This window comes from Oncorhynchus mykiss, chromosome 11, assembly GCF_057628025.1.
Source record: "Oncorhynchus mykiss isolate SJ-2025 chromosome 11, ASM5762802v1, whole genome shotgun sequence".
Classification (NCBI taxonomy): Eukaryota; Metazoa; Chordata; class Actinopteri; order Salmoniformes; family Salmonidae; genus Oncorhynchus; species Oncorhynchus mykiss.
Window position 1 is genome coordinate 60834176 of NC_143032.1, and position 18263 is coordinate 60852438.

Genomic DNA, 18263 nt, shown 5'->3' on the forward strand with positions numbered 1-18263 from the left:
CAGCACAAGGTACACCTGTGTAATGATCATGCTGTTTAATGATCTTCTGGATATGCAACACCTGTCAGGTGGATGGATTATCTTGGCAAAGGAGAAATGCTCACTAACAGGGATGTAAATAAATTTGTGCACAAAATTTGAGAGAAATAAGCTTTTTATGCGTATGGAAAATATCTGGGATCTTTCATTTCAGCTTTCAACATGGGACCAACACTTTACATGTTGCGTTTATATTTTTGTTAAGTATATTTCGTTTAAGACAAATAACTATGAGTTAGGGCAAAGACAAGCTTGCAAGCTGAGTTTGAATAAGACATCCGATTACCACTTTGCATTTAGAATGGTTGGTTTTATTACGGATAATAAATGACCACATCATTGATGGATCACTAGATAAAATAAATGCATGTCTCTCGTTATAGGTGTCATCACACTCCCTCATCTGATTGGTCGACCCTTCTGACTTTATGGCTGTGGTAACTAATGACGACCTCTTTCCGCCTGTTAACTCTGTCTCCCCTAGTGGCCCAGCTGCGCCCTGCCTGCCAGCAGGTCTACAACCTGTTCCACCCAGCCGACCCCTTGGCCTCACGCCTGGAGCCCCTCCTGGAGAAGAAGTTCCACCTCCTGCCCCCTTTCAATGTTCCCCGCTACACACGCTTCCCCCTGGGGGACGGCAACTCCGCTCTACTGGGTGAGCACACTGGACTGAGTGCTGGAAACATGTACATACACACACACACACACACACACGCTCTTGTACCTGTATGAGCAAATAACTGTTGTGTATTTATATGCAAAGAAAAATGTACACATTTTGTTACATTCATAGGTTATATAACCCGTGTTTTGATTATCCATTGGGGACTCTGTGTGATGTAACAGGGTGTGTAGAAACTGACAAATGTGATGGATTATGTAGTTAGTTTTCTTTCCCACAAGGAATGTCTCTGAGACATTTTGCCAGTGGTCTGTGGATTGCTATTAGAGGCCGAAAAGTCCTTCAAGTTAAGGAAAATGTAAAAATGTTCTATTGTTTGTGCTTCAAGTCTTTGTGAAGCACTGTTCTCATCTATATGTTTTCATGGTCCTGCTGGTTTCTGTTGTGGCTGGCTAGCCCTTACAGTAGAGTAACCTTGCAGGCTACACTGCACCCTTTCTGTTTAAGTAGGGCTCAATGATACACTATTATTCTGCCATTCAAGAAGTAATGCTAGAGACTCAATCTCTCCTTTGCTGATAGTCTTTTCCACTCATGGATATCCTTTAATCAGCAAGAGCAGCAAGGGAAGTGCTAGTTGTGAATGGCTACTACCTGTGATTATTTTTATCTTGGATATGATATAATAGATTGTTAAGTAATATGATGATAATTTTGATCTAATGAGCTGTCAGCCCATATATTCAGGTTAACTGTGCAGCATTGAGAAAGTTTTAAAGATTAATTTTGGTTCGTTAATCAGTGTGTGCTGAGGTGCATTTAAATATGAGTTAGAGTCAGCCGAGTCTGAATTAGAATCCAATAACAGCATTCCCCATCTACTGCTCACTTTAGCTCTATTCTAGAACCTGTTGTTGCCTTAGTTACTGCTACTGCAGTATTTCCTGGGCTTGACTCGCCTTTGCTGTCTTTTCTGTGTCTTCATTGTCTCCTTTTCCCCTCCTCTCTCGGCCTTCTTCCCCATCTCTGCAAAACCTGTCCCCTTCCCCTGCCCCCTCCCCTCTGACCCCCCATCTCCCCCTCTAGTGGAGACAGTCCAGAGCAACCCTCAGCTCCTGCTCGATACTGGGCCCCCCCTCTCTTTCCGCTGTCAGGAGCCCATCAGCGAGACCTGCATCCCTGTGCCGGTGCTAAACTGGCAGGAGGGCTCCCTCAAGGCCACACCTGCTGTTCTGGAGTGTGTGTAGCGTCTCCTCTTCACCTCTCGGGGGGAAGTCTCTCACTCTGTGTCGTACACATGTATTTTTGTGTTAGTTGCAGTTCCACCTTCCCTTTCCACACTGACTGTGTCTGTGTGTGTATGTTTTTAGACCCTTACCAAAACTGGTGCATGAGAATGTTACCCTAGTCAAGAGTTGGGGTCACATTACTGACTGTTCCAGGTCAAACATGTCCTGCATGACATGTCCTGCCCTGTTTCTGCAGTTCTCAGTCCATTACCTTTAGTATAGCTCATTAGCATGGCTTTTAGAGCCTGTCTGTTTACACTACCTCCACGAAAATTAGGTCATTTTGCTAATCAAAATGTAATAGTCATTATTGTTGTTTGCATTTTAGTGATTTAGAGAGACAGCAGTGGCTGTCACAGTGAATGATTCAGATAGGTACTTGTAGGAACCCTTGACCTGGAAGAGCCTGTCCTTGTTTTGCTGTGTTGTGCTTGCTGTTACCATCAATTATTAATGTCCTTTGTAATGGTATGAAAATATGGTACCACTATCTGCATTCATTGTTGTGATGTGGTTTCTTTGCTGTTGCAGCATCTCCTTAACGAGAAATACAAGCGCTGGGGAGTGTGTAAAGGTGATAGGCAAATGTCTCCTTATAAACCATAACACTGTGACTAGAGAACTATCTTCTCCTAGTGGGTGATTTTGCCAAATCGGAGGCTTGGAAGCTATACTGACTGTGTTGCTCAGATGTCTGCTTGAAACATGGAACCCTGCCCCTTGCATTGTAATTGTGTATCCTTGTGGTCAATATAGTATCTCCTAACCTTTCTGTTACAACATGTTGATTACATATACTAAATGGAACTGTTATCACCTTAGTGATACATGCTAATAATAATCCAGCTAATCATTTGACAGACATTAAACATTTTGAGACATAGTAATGTGACCACCAATGGAGTAAAAGTTTCCACACTGATTGTCCCAGAAATCTGACGTTGGCTCCTGCTGGTTTCACGCCCACTAAAACCATGGCCTGGCCCATCACATTTCTTGGATGCAAACCCCTTCCTTCTCATCCTGTTACCTCCCTGTTCATCCACCTCTCCTCTTGTCTATGTCTAATTGGATATCCTTGTTTCGGCTCAATAGCGGATTTTGTTCAGTCTCATGGTGGTGTCTTCATGGACAGTTCGTACCCCTCCTCCCCCGTTACGGGCCCCCACTGCCGGGGCCTGCGGAGGGCCAGTGAGGTCAGCATTGCCAGCCAGGTCTCAGGAATGGCAGACAGTTACACTGCCACCAACATAGCCAACAGTAAGTGTTCTCCTTACCACAAGTATCTCTCTCTCTCACTCACACTGCTCCATCTCAACTCCTCTTTCAGTCAATCTCTTCTCTAGTCTCACTCACTCACTCACTCACACACTCACACATCTCAACTCCTCTTTCAGTCAATCTCTTCTCTAGTCTCACTCACTCACTCACTCACTCAGTCACTCACTCACACTGCTCCATCTCAACTCCTCTTTCAGTCAATCTCTTCTCTAGTCTCACTCACTCACTCACTCACTCACTCACACTGCTCCATCTCAACTCCTCTTTCAGTCAATCTCTTCTCTAGTCTCACTCACTCACTCACTCACACACTCACACGGCTCCATCTCAACTCCTCTTTCAGTCAATCTCTTTTCTAGGCTCACTCACTCACTCACTCACTCACAAACTCACTCACTCACAACTCCTCTTTCACTCTTCTCTAGTCTTTCTCTATTTCTCTCTGTCTCTCTCCTTTCTCTTTTCTTTCACCCCCTCTCTCCTTTCTCTCTTGCTCGTCCTACTCCACTTCACTCCTTCATTCTCATCCCAATCCTCTCTCTCTCTGATTCTCACCCTCCTTACTCACACTCTGCACACATCACTCAGTGCGTCGGATCCCGAGCAGCTCTGTAGTGACCCAGTTGTGGCCTGCATTCACAGAATAACCACTTAGTTACCTGCTAGCTCAGCTCCAACACATTACGAAACCTGTGATGGATTACACTGCTCTAAGCCCCTTCATCAGAGAGGGAGCATAACATCACCACAGACATATCCATTGTTCAAATTCAATGTGCCAGAAGATTAAAACATGACTACTGAAGAAGCAAAAGCTCACGTTCTGTCACTGCGTGTTCGTCCTACTCTGAGCCATTGTTTGAATGTAAATGCAAAGGAGAGGTTCTGCATTTATTTAATGTGTTTGCAATGCATGTAAAGAGACCCTGTTTCACTGAGTCATTCCTGCATCGTTCGCACCTTGTCACACTGTCTACCCAGATGCCCAAGCTTCTTTTGTGTTTGATGTAAAGAAGAATGTCTCCCAAAGTCTGGCTTTCCCTTGTAATCTCTGTCTGAAGTGGATATGTCCTAAATAAGGACCATTAACACAGCTTTCAAACATTTACTAACGTTCTACTCAGTTGGGAAGTTGTAATAGTGCGTTGATGAGGTCATTGAAAGAATTGCTCATTGCTTGTCAAAAGCAAGTGCCATGGAATGTTTCTGCCGCTGTTCAGAAATGCAACCAAACAGAATATACACACACAAAATAAGTATGAAAATGGGTTTTGTCAAAAGATAATTCTAACCTTCCTTTTTCAGTTTATATGAGGACCAGTCGGACACTTAATTGATGACTTTGTTTTGAAGTCCGTTTCAGGTTGTGAATGCAGCTTGTAGCAGAAGTACTTTACACATGTTTGCTAACTGGAAGGAACTGCCCTATAAGATACTGTCCTCGACAGTATGAAAACAATTCCTTTTGACATTATTCATCATTCATTTTCACGTGTTTTTTCTTTTTGTTTTGTTTCCCATAGCACAAGCATGCCAAATTAACCAAACCAAAAACTCCCTTTGGGACAAAGCCTTTTGTCCCAAATCGCCCTGACATCACAAACCAAATTCTCCCTGAGAAGCCCCCTCAAGTCCCCTAGAAAAGAAAGGAGTGACCCAGTCCCAGGAACTACCAATACAGATCCAGGAAATGGGCCACAACTAGACCTAGAGACCCAGAAGCCAACGGAGGTGTGAGCCCCTGTGGCTCTGGTCAGTTAGAGAGACACTTGTCAGCTGGCCCGGAGTATGCCATATATGACCTGGTCTCCCTGGACTCTCAGGCAGAAGTGGATCAGGGTATTCTTATATAACACTGGACCCTATCAACTATGTACCAAATCCAGGCTCAGCCTACTACTGACTTCTCTTATGGGAAATCCTAATATATTGGACAATCAATCTCTTTTTAACATGGTTCTTGTCTACCAGAAATTTCTCTCAGCTTTTCTGGGTTTATTCCTTTCTGTTTCTATGACGATCCTTTTCCCTGGTGGACTATGTTTTTTGAATACAGCACAGTCCCATTAACTTCACAAACCAGACCGGTAAGAGAGACCCTCTACATACTGAGATGATATTGTGACTTTAAAAGTGTAACATACCCATCATCCAAATGATATAGCAGGAAGGCTACTTGCCCAACTTCCCAGTCTCTGCCTCATAGTTGACATAGGCACGTTTGTGATCAGTCCACAAGAATAAATGGTTATTCAGATATTTGTGCCCTAGCCTGTTCTGGAGGCAAACATGAATTCATCAGTGACAGTCCCAGTGTGAATCCACTTAGTGAAGTTTTATTTGGCAAACTGATTTAACCATCGTCCCTTTTCTTCATATTTACTACAAATAACTGCAGGGTTGTTGCTATTTACGTTGACTCGTGTCTTGAATCAACTTTAACAATGTAATTATTGCATAATAATGGTTCTCTTCCTTATCTATATGTATTTAAACAGTAACAATCTTCAACTCCTGTCTTACTTCCCTTTTAGCTGAGGAACTGCTGTGGACGATCTGGGCTTTGATAGTGGTTAATGATTGAATACAGCCTTCAATACAGCCAAACGGTTTATGATTGAACTTTTCCAGGGGTGTGTATTGGGATGTTTTGCCCCTCTGCCTTACTCACAATGCAACCATTCCACCCCACCCCTACCCATGTACCCCCTCTCACCATGCAGTCACAGCTCGTTGGTGGGGCACCAAACGTGTGGACTTTGCCTTGTACTGCCCTGATGCCCTGACAGCCTTCCCCACAGTGGCACTACCGCACCTCTTCCATGCATCCTACTGGGAGTCCACTGATGTAGTGTCCTTCCTGCTGCGACAGGTGAGCTCAACCCACAGTCTTCCATAGCCTGTGCTTCTGGCCCCCTTTAAAATATACACTAGTGTGTCTATGGTGAGTATGTGTGGTGTCATCTATATGTTTATTTTAGGTTATGAGACATGAAAACTCCAGCATACTGGAGCTGGATGGTAAGGAGGTGTCAGAGTTCACTCCATCTAAACCCCGGGAGAAGTGGCTCAGGAAGAGAACCCACGTCAAGATCAGGGTACAGTCTGCTGCAGCTAGAACAGTGTTGACCACTTGAAGAAATTCACTCTTGCTAACACTAATTGTGTCTTAATCTATTTATGTGTGTATTTCTTTCACAGAATGTGACAGCCAATCATCGTGTAAACGATGCAGTGTTCACAGAAGGTGGGCTGCAGATCGTGACTGGCCGCTTCATGTACGGACCTCTGGACATGGTCACACTGACTGGGGAGAAGGTAGGCTCTCTCTCTCGCTCTCTCTCAGCGATCAGTTTGATCATTTTCCATTACAACTATGCAAACAGTTGGTTTGTAACACACAAGGTCCTATATACAAATGTACTTATCCCTCCATCCACCTTATCCCTATGTACTTATCCCTCCATCTACCTTATCCCTATGTACTTATCCCTCCATCCATGAGTCTTATCTGTATTTGTTTTCAATTCAAAATACGCTACATGTGTGTGTGCATCTTCAATGTGTTTGTGTTCAAAGTGGTTGTATATCTATCTCTATGTTGGTCCTTTGTAGCTCAGTTGGTAGAGCATGGCGCTTGTAACGCCAGGGTAGTGGGTTTGATTCCCGGGACCAGCCATATGTAAAACGTATGCACACTTTGGATAAAAGTATCTGCTAAATGGCGTATATATTATGTTTACAGGTGGACATCCACATCATGACCCAGCCCCCGTCTGGAGACTGGGTGTACTTTGACACGGAGCTGACCAACAGCGGTGGCCGTGTGTCCTTCATCATCCCAGAGAGCAAACGGCTGGGGGTTGGCGTCTATCCGGTCAAACTAGTGGTCAGGTGAGACTGGCATCTACGGCATGCTCTCTATGGTCTCTCTCAGCCAATCTAGTCCTGAGGCTTCAGAAATGGTGCCCTCTGTTTTTGGAGGGTTTTAGGTGACTCTGTCAAAAAACACTTACATCTCTTGTTTTATTCTGTTCCTCTGCCTCTTTATTTCTTTCCAATTGTCTCTGTCTCTTCTCCTCTATCTTCAAATTGTTTTGTGTCCTATCACCGACAGGGGGGATCACACATTTGCAGACAGCTACCTGACAGTGCTTCCCCATGGGACAGAGTTTGTTGTGTTCAGTATAGACGGCTCATTTGCTGCCAGCGTGTCCATCATGGGGAGCGATCCCAAAGTTCGAGCCGGAGCAGTCGATGTGGTCAGGTAACATGCACCTGGCATCACCTGCGATTGGACAGTCATAAGCATCTGCCAAAATGATTTCTGTCTCTATAACCCGTTGTGTTGCACTCTCTACACTCTTTCTTATACCTTTTGATTTCTTTCCAGGCACTGGCAGGACCTGGGCTATTTGATCGTCTATGTGACGGGGCGTCCAGACATGCAGAAGCAGAGAGTGGTGGCCTGGCTGTCTCAGCATAACTTCCCCCATGGCATCGTCTCCTTCTGTGATGGCCTGGTCCACGACCCACTCAGACACAAAGCCAACTTCCTCAAGTCACTCATGGAGGTCAGGATGGCAGTGGGGGTTGGGTGGTGGGTTTGTTGAGGGTACTGGAGTGGGTAACAGAGGCTGGGGGTAGGTTCAGGAGTAGATGAGGGCTAAGTGGAATGGTGCAGAAGACAATGAAGGGAGAGGAGATGATTGAAGAGATGGGGCAGACAAAAAGATTAGGAGAGATTGTCAAGAAAGTACTTTTTTTTGGGGTCCTAATTTATCGATGACACTTGATTCGCTGGTTCCACAGGCTCACATGAAGATCTTTGCTTGTTACGGTTCTACCAAAGACATTGCGGTCTACACCTCCATCGGCCTCTCTCCCTCCCAGATCTACATCATTGGCCGATCCTCCAAGAAGATGCAAGCTCAGTGCCAGGTACGATACACATGCACTGACTTTTTAGTTTAGTCCTGGTCCTCTAGTTTACCATATGCAGCACTTCATTACAGTATATGACTGTCTCTTTCCCTGCCTGTCCCAACAGTTCATTACAGAGGGCTATGCGACCCACCTCTCTCAGCTGGAGTACAACCAGCGCTCTCGGCCAGCAAAGACTAGCAGTGCCCGCATGGTCCTACGGAAAGGCAGCTTTGGTCTGGGTGCAAAAAGCGACTTCCTACGGAAGCGGAACCGCCTGCTGCGCACCATCTCCGCCCAGCCGGCCTCCAGCTTGCCCAGCGGCAGTGGCCACAGTAGACCAGAGCGCACACAGAGCCAGTCAGACAGCCACAGCCAGCATGGCCCTGGACCAGCCCAGCGCAGCATGAGCATTACAGCAGGCTGCTGGGGCCGCAGTGGCAGCACCAAGCTGGAGCCTGGGGTGTTCAACCCAAAGTAGGAGGATGAAATTGAGCAAGGACAAAGGTGATGAGGAAAGGGAAAAACTGCAGAAAGTGAAATTTAAGAAATTAAGATTGAGATGACCAGAGAATAATTTAAAGACAGGGGAGAGTGAGATGCTGGTCGTAGGCTTTCAAAGCTCTAAATACAGAGACAGGAAGAAGAATGAGAGAATACATGTGGTAAACAGGTCAATGGAAGTTGGGGAAAGCGCAAGCTGATCGAACAAAGTGGAAATTCGGCAAATCCATCAGGATTGATGTATTCTAACAGGCCCACAATGTGGTTACTAAAATCCGATTTGGATATATTTGGCTGTTTTCGCTGCATAATATATAAATATCTGATAAATGCTAACTCTGGTTCAAATATATGGTAGTAAAGCTAGCCATATGGAAATCGTTGGTGGTAATTGAAGCCGTTTTTTAAGTGTAATGCTTGGTGACGATGACATAAAAATGTATTGGGGTTGACATCCATAGAAGCATTATACTCCAAATTATAAACTGGGTGGTTTGAGCCCTGAATGCTGATTGGCTAACAACCTTGGTATATTTAACCTTTATTTAACTAGGCAAGTCAGTTAAGAACAAATTCTTATTTACAATGAAGGCCTACGAACAGTGGGTTAATTGCCTTGTTCAGGGGCAGAACGACTGAATTTTACCTTGTCAGCTCAGGGATTCGATCTAGCAACCTTTTGGTTACTGGCCCAACGCTCTAACCACTAGGCCACCCGCGGCCCCGGTATATCAGACCGTATACCACGGGTAAGACAAAATATTTATTTTAACTGCTCTAATTACGTTGGTAACAAGTTTATAATAGCAATAAGGCACCTCAGAAGTTTGTGGTATATGGCCAATATACCATGGCTAAGGGCTGTGTCCAGGCACTCCGCGTTGCGTCGCGCAAAGGACATCCCTTAGCCATATACAGTTGAAGTCGGAAGTTTACATACACCTTAGCCAAATACATTTAATCCTAGTAAAAATTCCCTGTGTTAGGTCAGTCAGGATCACCACTTTATTTTAAGAATGGGAAATGTCAGAATAATAGTAGAGAGAATGATTTATTTCAGCTTTTATTTCTTTCATCACATTCCCAGTGGGTCAGAAGTTTGCATACACTCAATTAGTATTTGGTAGCATTTCCTTTAAATTGTTTAACTCGGGTCAAACGTTTCGGGTAGCCTTCCACAAGCTTCCCACAATAAGATGGGTGAATTTTGGCCCATTCCTCCTGACTGAGCTGGTGTAACTGAGTCAGGTTTGTAGGCCTCCTTGCTCGCACATGCTTTTTCAGTTCTGCCTACAAATTGTCTATATGATTGAGGTTAGGGCTTTGTGATGGCCACTCCAATACCGTGACTTTGTTGTCCTTAAGCCATTTTGCCACAACTTTGGAAGTATGCCTGGGGTCATTGTCCATATGGAAAACCCATTTGCGACCGAGCTTTAACTTCCTGTCTGATGTCTTGAAATATTGCTTCAATATATCCACATCATTTTCTGTCATCATGATGCCATCTATTTTGTGAAGAGCACCAGTTCCTCCTGCAGCAAAGCACCCCCACAACATGATGCTGCTACCCCTGTGTTTCACGGTTGGGATGGTGTTCTTCGGCTTGCAGGCCTCCCCCCTTTTCCTCCAAACATACAGTGAGGGAAAAAAGTATTTGATCCCCTGATGATTTTGTATGTTTGCCCACTGACAAAGAAATTATCAGTCTATAATTTTAATGGTAGGTTTATAGACCGATCATTTCTTTGTCAGTGGGCAAACGTACAAAATCAGCAGGGGATCAAATACTTTTTTTCCTCACTGTAACAATGGTCATTATGGCCAAACAGCTCTATTTTTGTTTCATCAAACCAGAGGACACTTTTCCAAAAAGTACGATCTTTGTCCCCGTGTGCAGTTGCAAACCGTAGTCGTTTTTAAAAAATGGCAGTTTGGAGCAGTGGCTTCTTCCTTGCTGAGTGGCCTTTCAGATATAGGACTCGTTTTACTGTGGATATAGATACCTGTTTCCTCCAGCATCTTCACAAGGTCCTTTGCTGTTGTTCTGGGATTGATTTGCACTTTTCATACCAAAGTACGTTCATCTCTAGGAGACAGAACACGTCTCCTTCCTGAGCGGTACGACGGCTTCGTGGTCCCATGGTGTTTATACTTGCGTACTATTGTTTGTACAGATGAACGTGGTACCTTCAGGAGTTTGGAAATTGCTCCCAAGTATGAACCAGACTTGTGGAGGTCTACACTTTGTTTCTGAGGTCTTGGCTGATTTATTTTGATTTTCCCATGATGTCAAGCAAAGAGGCACTGAGTTTGAAGGTAGGCCTTGAAATACATCCACAGGTACAGCTCCAATTGACTCAAATGATGTCAATTAGCCTATCAGAAGCTTCTAAAGCCATGACATCATTTTCTGGAATTTTCCTGTTAAAGGCACAGTCAACTTAGTTTATGTAAACTTCTGACCCACTGGAATTGTGATACAGTGAATTATAAGTGAAATAATCTGTCTGTAAACAATTGTTGTAAAAATGACTTGTGTCAAGCACAAAGTAGATGTCTTAACCGACTTGCCAAAACTCTAGTTTGTTAACAAGACATTTGTGGAGTGGTTGACAAACAAGTGTTTTTTATAACTACAACCTAAGTGTATGTAAACTTCCAACTTCAACTTTACCACACCCCCTCGGGCCTTATTGCTTAATTTTACCCCAACATTGTGTTAAATACATGTATAAACAATAGCATAAATGTAGGTTAATTTTGATGGGCAACAATGAGGAGATTGGGAGTGGGGGGGGGGGTTGTGTGTGTGGTGTTTCCAATGTTTTGGTCAAATTCCATTGGTCTCTTTGCCACATCTATACAGCATTGAAAACCTTTGGTGCTGCGAACCAGTCTTTATTAAAGCAACACCATCAATATACCTGAATCAACAAAAACAACCACAGGCGGAGGCAATGTCTCTTTTCTCTTCGGACATTGATACAATGGAGAAAAGCCGTTTAAGAAGCATCTTATTTAAGCAAGGAACATGCATGCACAATACACAAACAAACCTCTGGCCAACAATAGCAAGAGACTCCTAAAGAAAGCGACTTGGACTGTTTCCGAGTTGCATATTGTTCTAGTTTTTATTTATCATATTCATCCTATATGTCTTTAATACCATATCGATATACACAGTGTGTCTCCTGGACTCCAGCGTCCTCATGCTGCGAGTTTGGTTTAATTCCTGATAGATCCATGTTCCCCATCTCCTACCCTGGGTTATGCAGGTGGGTTGTATCCTCCCTGAACCATGACACAGTCTCCAGAACCACACACATACAGCCAAAATAGAATTATAGCAGTGCTTCAGCAGCTGCAATACTCAAGTCTGTATACCAGTTGCGCTTTGATTACAGTTGAGACCCCAATCATTGTCTGTTTTATCATACAGAACATGTTACATTATAGTCCACTGTAATCATTGCCTATACAACAAAGTATATTTATGTATATCACTTGCAGGGCAAACTTGTATCATTGTAAGATGATGTGCCAAAGTAGGCAGTATGCTCAATTTACTACTGCACGTGAAGGGAGAAGCTGAATGGAAGATGTCTGTTGAGACAGACTGAAACTGCTCTGTGGACCTTGTTTGGGTTGATTGATGGTATAGTTGAAGATAACCGAGGCTTGTATATAATATTGTATGTAGAGCTGAGGTCAGGCCTACCAAGGGGCAATTCTCTGGTATCCTCTTCACACTGAGGAGATACACATTCAGGATACACCTTTTTATTATTATTTAACAGGATACATAGATATAAATGTATATATTCATTTTTTGTGAACAGAAAAACAATTGTTTTAGTTCTTCTAACTACAGTGTTTCATTTTTTATGTTCGTATCTCATGCAATCATCCGCAGCAGCCAATACACAGCAGGGGTATTTGTCTTGCATAGTATTGCATTTCTACCACATCGACTGATCATGCAAATGGCAAGACTTGTGTTAATGTATCTGCTATCTTAATGTGTCATATGTTTATTATGATATCCACTACATGACTAAATGTATGTTGACACCTGCTCGTCAAACATCTCATTCCAAAATCGTGGGCATTGATATGGAGTTGTTCCCCCCTTTGCTGCTATAATAGCCTCCATTCTTCTGGGAAGGCTTCCCACTTAAATGTTGGAACATTGCGTTCATTCAGCCACAAGAGCATTAGTGAGGTTGGGCACTGATGTTGGGCAATTAGGCCTGGCTCGCAGTCGGCGTTCCAATTCATCCCAAAGGTGTTCAATGGGGTTGAGTTCAGGGCTCTGTGCAGGCCAGTCAACTTCTTCCACACCGATCTCGACAAACCATTTCTATATGGACCTTGCTTTGTGCACAGGGGCGTTGTCATGCTGAAACAGGAAAGGGCCATCCCTAAACTGTTGCCACGAAGTTGGAAGCACTGAATCGTCTAGAATGTTATTGTATGCTGTAGAGTTAAGATATCCCTTCACTGGAACTAAGGGACTGATCCCAAACCATGAAAAACAGCCCCAGACCATTATTACTCCTCCACCAAACTTTACAGTTGGCACTATGCATTTGGGCAGGTAACGTTGTCCTGGCGTCCGCCAAACCAAGATTCATCTGTCTGACTACCAGATAGTGAAGCGTGATTCATCACTCCAGAGTACGTGTTGCCAAAGCTTTACACCACACCAGCCGACACTTGGCATTGCGCATGGTGATTTTAGGCAAAACCTATTTCATAAAGCTCCCGACGAACAGTTTGATTCGATTTTTACGTTCTACACGCTCTAGCACTCGGCGGCCCCGTTCTTGTGAGCTTGAGTGGCCTACCACTTTGCGGCTGAGCCGTTGTTGCTCCTTGAGGTTTCCCCTTCACAATAACAGCACTTACAGTTGACCGGAGCAGCTCTAGCAGGGCAGAGATTTGACGAACTGACTTGTGTGAAGGTTTGTCTATGGAGATTGCATGGCTGTTTACTCAATTTTCTACACCTGTCAGCAACGGGTATGGCTGAAATAGCCGAAGACACTAATTTGAAGAGGTGTCTACATACTTTTGTATATATAGTGTATTTTGAAAGTCAATCACTTCCTGAGCTGTAAATGAGGCATTCAATGTTATTGAGCACATAGACAATACTATTTAGGTTCAGTTCGGAGTTATTTGTTGATGCCTCCGATGAAAAGACTGTAGATATTTGTAATAATATGCTTTGGAAAGAAGGAACATACAGTAGAGTTAGTGATTAATCTTAGGTTTATTCATGCAAATGATGTTTACTTCTTCCCTGTTTCAAAACTGTGTAGCACTATGACTGTAATGGACCACGGAGTACTGAAATGTTAGTGAGAAGGTGCAATGTTACCCACAATCATGCCACATCAGCAGATCCACCATATAGAAAGAATGCCACAATGCATTGACAATCAGTTAGGAAGGCACATGCAGCAGCAGAGACAGATCCTCGTGCTAACACACTCACAAAATGTCTAGGTGCCGTGTGATGAGACATACGGGTAGAAACATTTTCAAAGCACATGATGATCATAGCAAATTGTTTAGACAAATGGGATCTTGGTTGAACGGTCATTACATTTCTGGTGTGATCCAGGGACAGCAAGGAAGACAGTGTGAGGGGTGTATGTGGAGGGAGGACCATCACGGTGAAGTGGGGTCCTCGCTATGCATACAGATTGCTCTGGTAGGGAATGAATGAGGCATCAGGCTGTCTATAGCCCTGTTTATACCTGGTACTAACATGTGCCCCAAGTCCTGATCTGGTCCACATTCTGATTGTGCCCACATTTTCAGATGGGTGTAGACTATTAAAAGACACATTGTGATCTTCCTGACCCCCTCTGGAGGTAGTTAGGCACGCACTGTGTCTGGATATCAACCAAGTGAAAGCAGATATGGATGGTCAAACCATTTAAATCATTATGCCAGCCTCTAAAATCATTGACAGGTAGCACAAGTGACTTATGGCATCAGTAAATAAATGTAAATAAACATTTAATTTGTATTATTTTGAAAGAATATCTCTCAAATACTTCGCATACAGGGAGGCATCAGCTAATCTGGTCACAGTACGGACACGAGCTGGGCGATATGGACAAAAATCTATATTACGATAAATTGACAAAATAATCACGTTAACGATAAGTTGAATGAAATGTATAAGCACCAGTAATTATTTTACCCTGTCAACTACCCCTACAACTTTGAATGTTATCAATTGTTCCATTAGCAATATTAGCAGACAGGCCTATTTCATTACAACTTCACATTCCTCTAGTAAAAGGCTACTTAGCGTTATCAGTCCTCGATAAACTGAATATTATCGAAACCGACCATTTATCGTCCCAGCTCTAGTAGACACGACTAACATTAAGAGTGATTGGATCACCCAACTCACATGTTAGAGCAAGGTTTACATGAGGCTATTGTGAACCCAATGTTCTAGAATCCTTGCTTTACCACCAATTCATCTCATATATATAATATGAGATCATGCTATTCCTGTCCATTGCCCTACTATAGGCATATTTCAGGGTGACCCAGAAAGCATTGCCCCAAATACACATGAACATGCAACAGGCATGGTAAAGGATGCAGTCAGTTGAGCTGGAAGGGCTTGTGTTGTGAATCAATGCCGTTGTAACTGATACTTTGGGCTACGAGTCACTGTTCATATGATATGCTTGACCTTTTTAAAAGTCGCTCATAACTATGGGGAACCCATATGGATTTCTCTGTAGACAACACGGAGTCTTTCTGTGCATCCTAACAGTGAAATTGGAGAAGACTGGTTAGCACATCCAGCTAAAAGAAAACATACACCCCTCTAACAATTATTACATGGCTGCTCTTTAAAGCATCGTCCTGCTCCAGAGATACTGTATCAGTCAACTGGACATTGACACCCCAAGAATGTAAAGATATTGTGCAATCATCAGTTAAACTCAGGCACATCTGGACAAAGACATTCCCCATAGTTCTGCTACTGGCAGATGCAGATATTACCAGAGGCCTTACAGTACATTTCCCTTTTTGCCTTAAATGTTCTGTTTCAATGGTCTGACTCATGCCTCCATGGAATAATCCTCCAATAGAATTTGCTGTATGGTCACTAGAAGGGGCCATTATTTCCAATGAGACTTTGGTATGACTTGTGGTTGGTTGGTTTCATCCCCAGGGAAATAGTATAAGTGTACATAGGAATATATTAAATAAAACTACTTGAACACTGCGCTGAAAAACAGGTTTCATCTTACACTCTTTTTGAAATGGCAATGCTGACAATTTGATCACATCAAAATGACCTTACCCTGGATGTATAAATTTCCCAATACCGTGGCTTTGTTAAAGCTTGGTATAATCAATATACTTTTGTGTTACTCCAAAGTTTGACAGTTTTATTTACCAATTCCCTGTGTTTACATATACAGTGTATAAAAAAGTAAGTATGAAGAACATAAATTAAATGTGTGGTTTCTTGTCTCTAAATTATTTTAATGTTGGGTGTAAGATTAGGTTTTAAACCTGTAACTGAAATAGTAAATACCTGATGCACACAGCAATGGTCAAGGATAATTATCTAAGAAAAATACTTTATTACATTGTAAAAAAGTAAATAGCATTACACAGTTGACTGTTTTGGGGGTCAGTTTGAATGCATGTTTAATTGAATTGAATATTAATTAAACTGACAGTTGGCCATCATGGCCATTCTGAATTTCTGATACATTTAGAGAAATTCCAGTGAATTGTGATGAAAGGATGCCGGTCAACTAAAATACAAATTTAATTTGATTACATTTAATTTGAACAATTAAACAAAAAATGTGACCAAACATGATGTATATGATTGAGTCACACTCACAGTACAGTACAATCATAGATAGGCACAGAAAGGGTTGATTTTCATTTTGGAGACATGTAGGGATCCTCATGTAAAAATGATGCACAGCACAACTAACTGGAGACCTATTCTTCTGTCCTATCTATACAGAATAGGAATACAGAATTACATCAGGGGGAGACCCTCTACCTGTTCAGTCCTAGTTTCTTCTGAAAGGAGTTTCCATCTCCCTTTGTGGCTTGCTATAACAAGAGAGGAGAGCAAGTGTTAGGTAGACATTTTTATAGGTAGAGGACAACACTTTAACCCCCTAAAAGCATACACAGCTGCATGGTCTTTGATGTTTTTCCATTTACCTTGTTGATGTCTTTGTGTCTCTCTTTACTGACAATCTCCTCAATGATCTCTCCCTCTCCCCTTATCAGCCTGAAAAACAAAAAGAGGGAATAAAAACCAGCACACACCCATATAAAGATAGAAATGACCGAACCATAGAAACACTGTTGTATATAGCGTTGGTCTACCTGGTGCGTCCAGTCTCAAGGTCTACCACCCTGCGGATGACACTCTGCTTGGCTTCATACTCCTCCTTTGTTAAGGGTCTCTTGGTGGATAGCCTGGCTTTCTGCTCATCCGTCATTGCTACAGAATGGACAAAAACAAAACATCCATCCATCTGCTCAGCTTTATATTTGGTTTCATCGTCCATTCTCTGTTAAGCTAGTTAACAAATAAACTTTAGCTATTGACGACATATAACAAAATTTGAGACCAACATACCTGGTCCATGATCTTCTGTGCAATCATCACTCTGCCACAACTCCAGGAAGGGCTGGGGGGTGGTGCCTACAGGCTGAGGGGGGGCTGGAGGGGGCATCAAATCTACAAGCAGGGATGCTCTTCTTTCTTCCAATTTCTTTATCTTCTTCTTTTTCTTCTTCTCCAATTTCATCTCTTTCTTCAACTTTCTTTTCTTCTTCTTTAACTTCTTCTTGAATTTTTTCCTTTTCCTTTCCTTCCTCTTGGACTTTTCGTCACTTGATGAGGAGGATGAGGAGGTGGAAGAAGAGCTTGACGAGGAAGATGAGGAACTTCTTTTTTTCATTTTCTTCTTCCCTTTCCGATCTGAAGCAGACAAATGTATACATTGTAAAATTGATAGACATACAAAGATATTTCATTATCTTATTCTCTGACATTAGATATCTGTATGTGAGGATGTGAAGTGCTACACATAGGAGTGTAATGTTAGCTACAACTACGTGTGATTTAATAATTGAGTCAAGAAAACCTTGGCTCTTGCTGAGGGAACGTGAGGCTTTCTTTGAAGGGGTCGGACTCGCACTGCTGCTGGACGATGAGGAAGACGAAGAAGAGGAATGTCTTCGCTTTTTCTTCTTGGATAATTTTTTCTCTCCGACTTGTCTGCTCGTGCTCTTGGTCTTATCCGCGGAACTGTCGCGCGATCTACTGCGCTCCATAATCGAAAATGTATGCTAGGGCAATCAATTAATCGTATTCCTTTAAAACTGTACTGGAGATTCTGTAAATCAATTTAGAAATACTTTGCTAACTACAGCTAAAAATAAGTGGCGACAAAACATGTCCACCCCAGATAAATAGGTTGTGCAGCTGTTTTTATTCCCCCGTGCATTTCCGGGTCGTTAGGAAGTGTGTCCGCTTCACATTGTTGTCCTCTTGCACACTGATCATAGACTTTTAT

The 18263-nt window shown here is 42.8% G+C and overlaps 2 protein-coding genes across 2 annotated transcripts in view; one reads left to right on the forward strand and one right to left on the reverse strand.

Moving 5' to 3' along the window:
* Positions 1-9038, forward strand: part of LOC110536071 (membrane-associated phosphatidylinositol transfer protein 2) — an 84377-nt gene extending 75339 nt beyond the window's left edge. The window contains 14 exon segments of the mRNA XM_090190711.1: positions 524-694; positions 1748-1900; positions 3046-3210; positions 4755-4789; positions 4792-4945; positions 4948-5070; positions 5955-6103; positions 6213-6329; positions 6433-6549; positions 6977-7125; positions 7349-7498; positions 7625-7805; positions 8044-8172; positions 8282-9038. Coding sequence (XP_090046837.1) covers positions 524-694; positions 1748-1900; positions 3046-3210; positions 4755-4789; positions 4792-4945; positions 4948-5070; positions 5955-6103; positions 6213-6329; positions 6433-6549; positions 6977-7125; positions 7349-7498; positions 7625-7805; positions 8044-8172; positions 8282-8635 — 2147 coding nt within the window. The 3' untranslated portion in view covers positions 8636-9038.
* Positions 9039-16269: 7231 nt separating this feature from the next.
* arl6ip4 (ARF like GTPase 6 interacting protein 4) lies at positions 16270-18251 on the reverse strand. Its single transcript, XM_021621607.3, has 5 exons — positions 17832-18251; positions 17321-17665; positions 17065-17182; positions 16897-16966; positions 16270-16782 (listed from the first exon to the last, which is right to left on the reverse strand). The coding sequence occupies exons 1-5, from the start codon at positions 18019-18021 to the stop codon at positions 16726-16728; spliced, it is 780 nt and encodes a 259-aa protein (XP_021477282.3). The 5' UTR covers positions 18022-18251; the 3' UTR covers positions 16270-16725.
* Between the last annotated feature and the right edge of the window lie 12 nt (positions 18252-18263).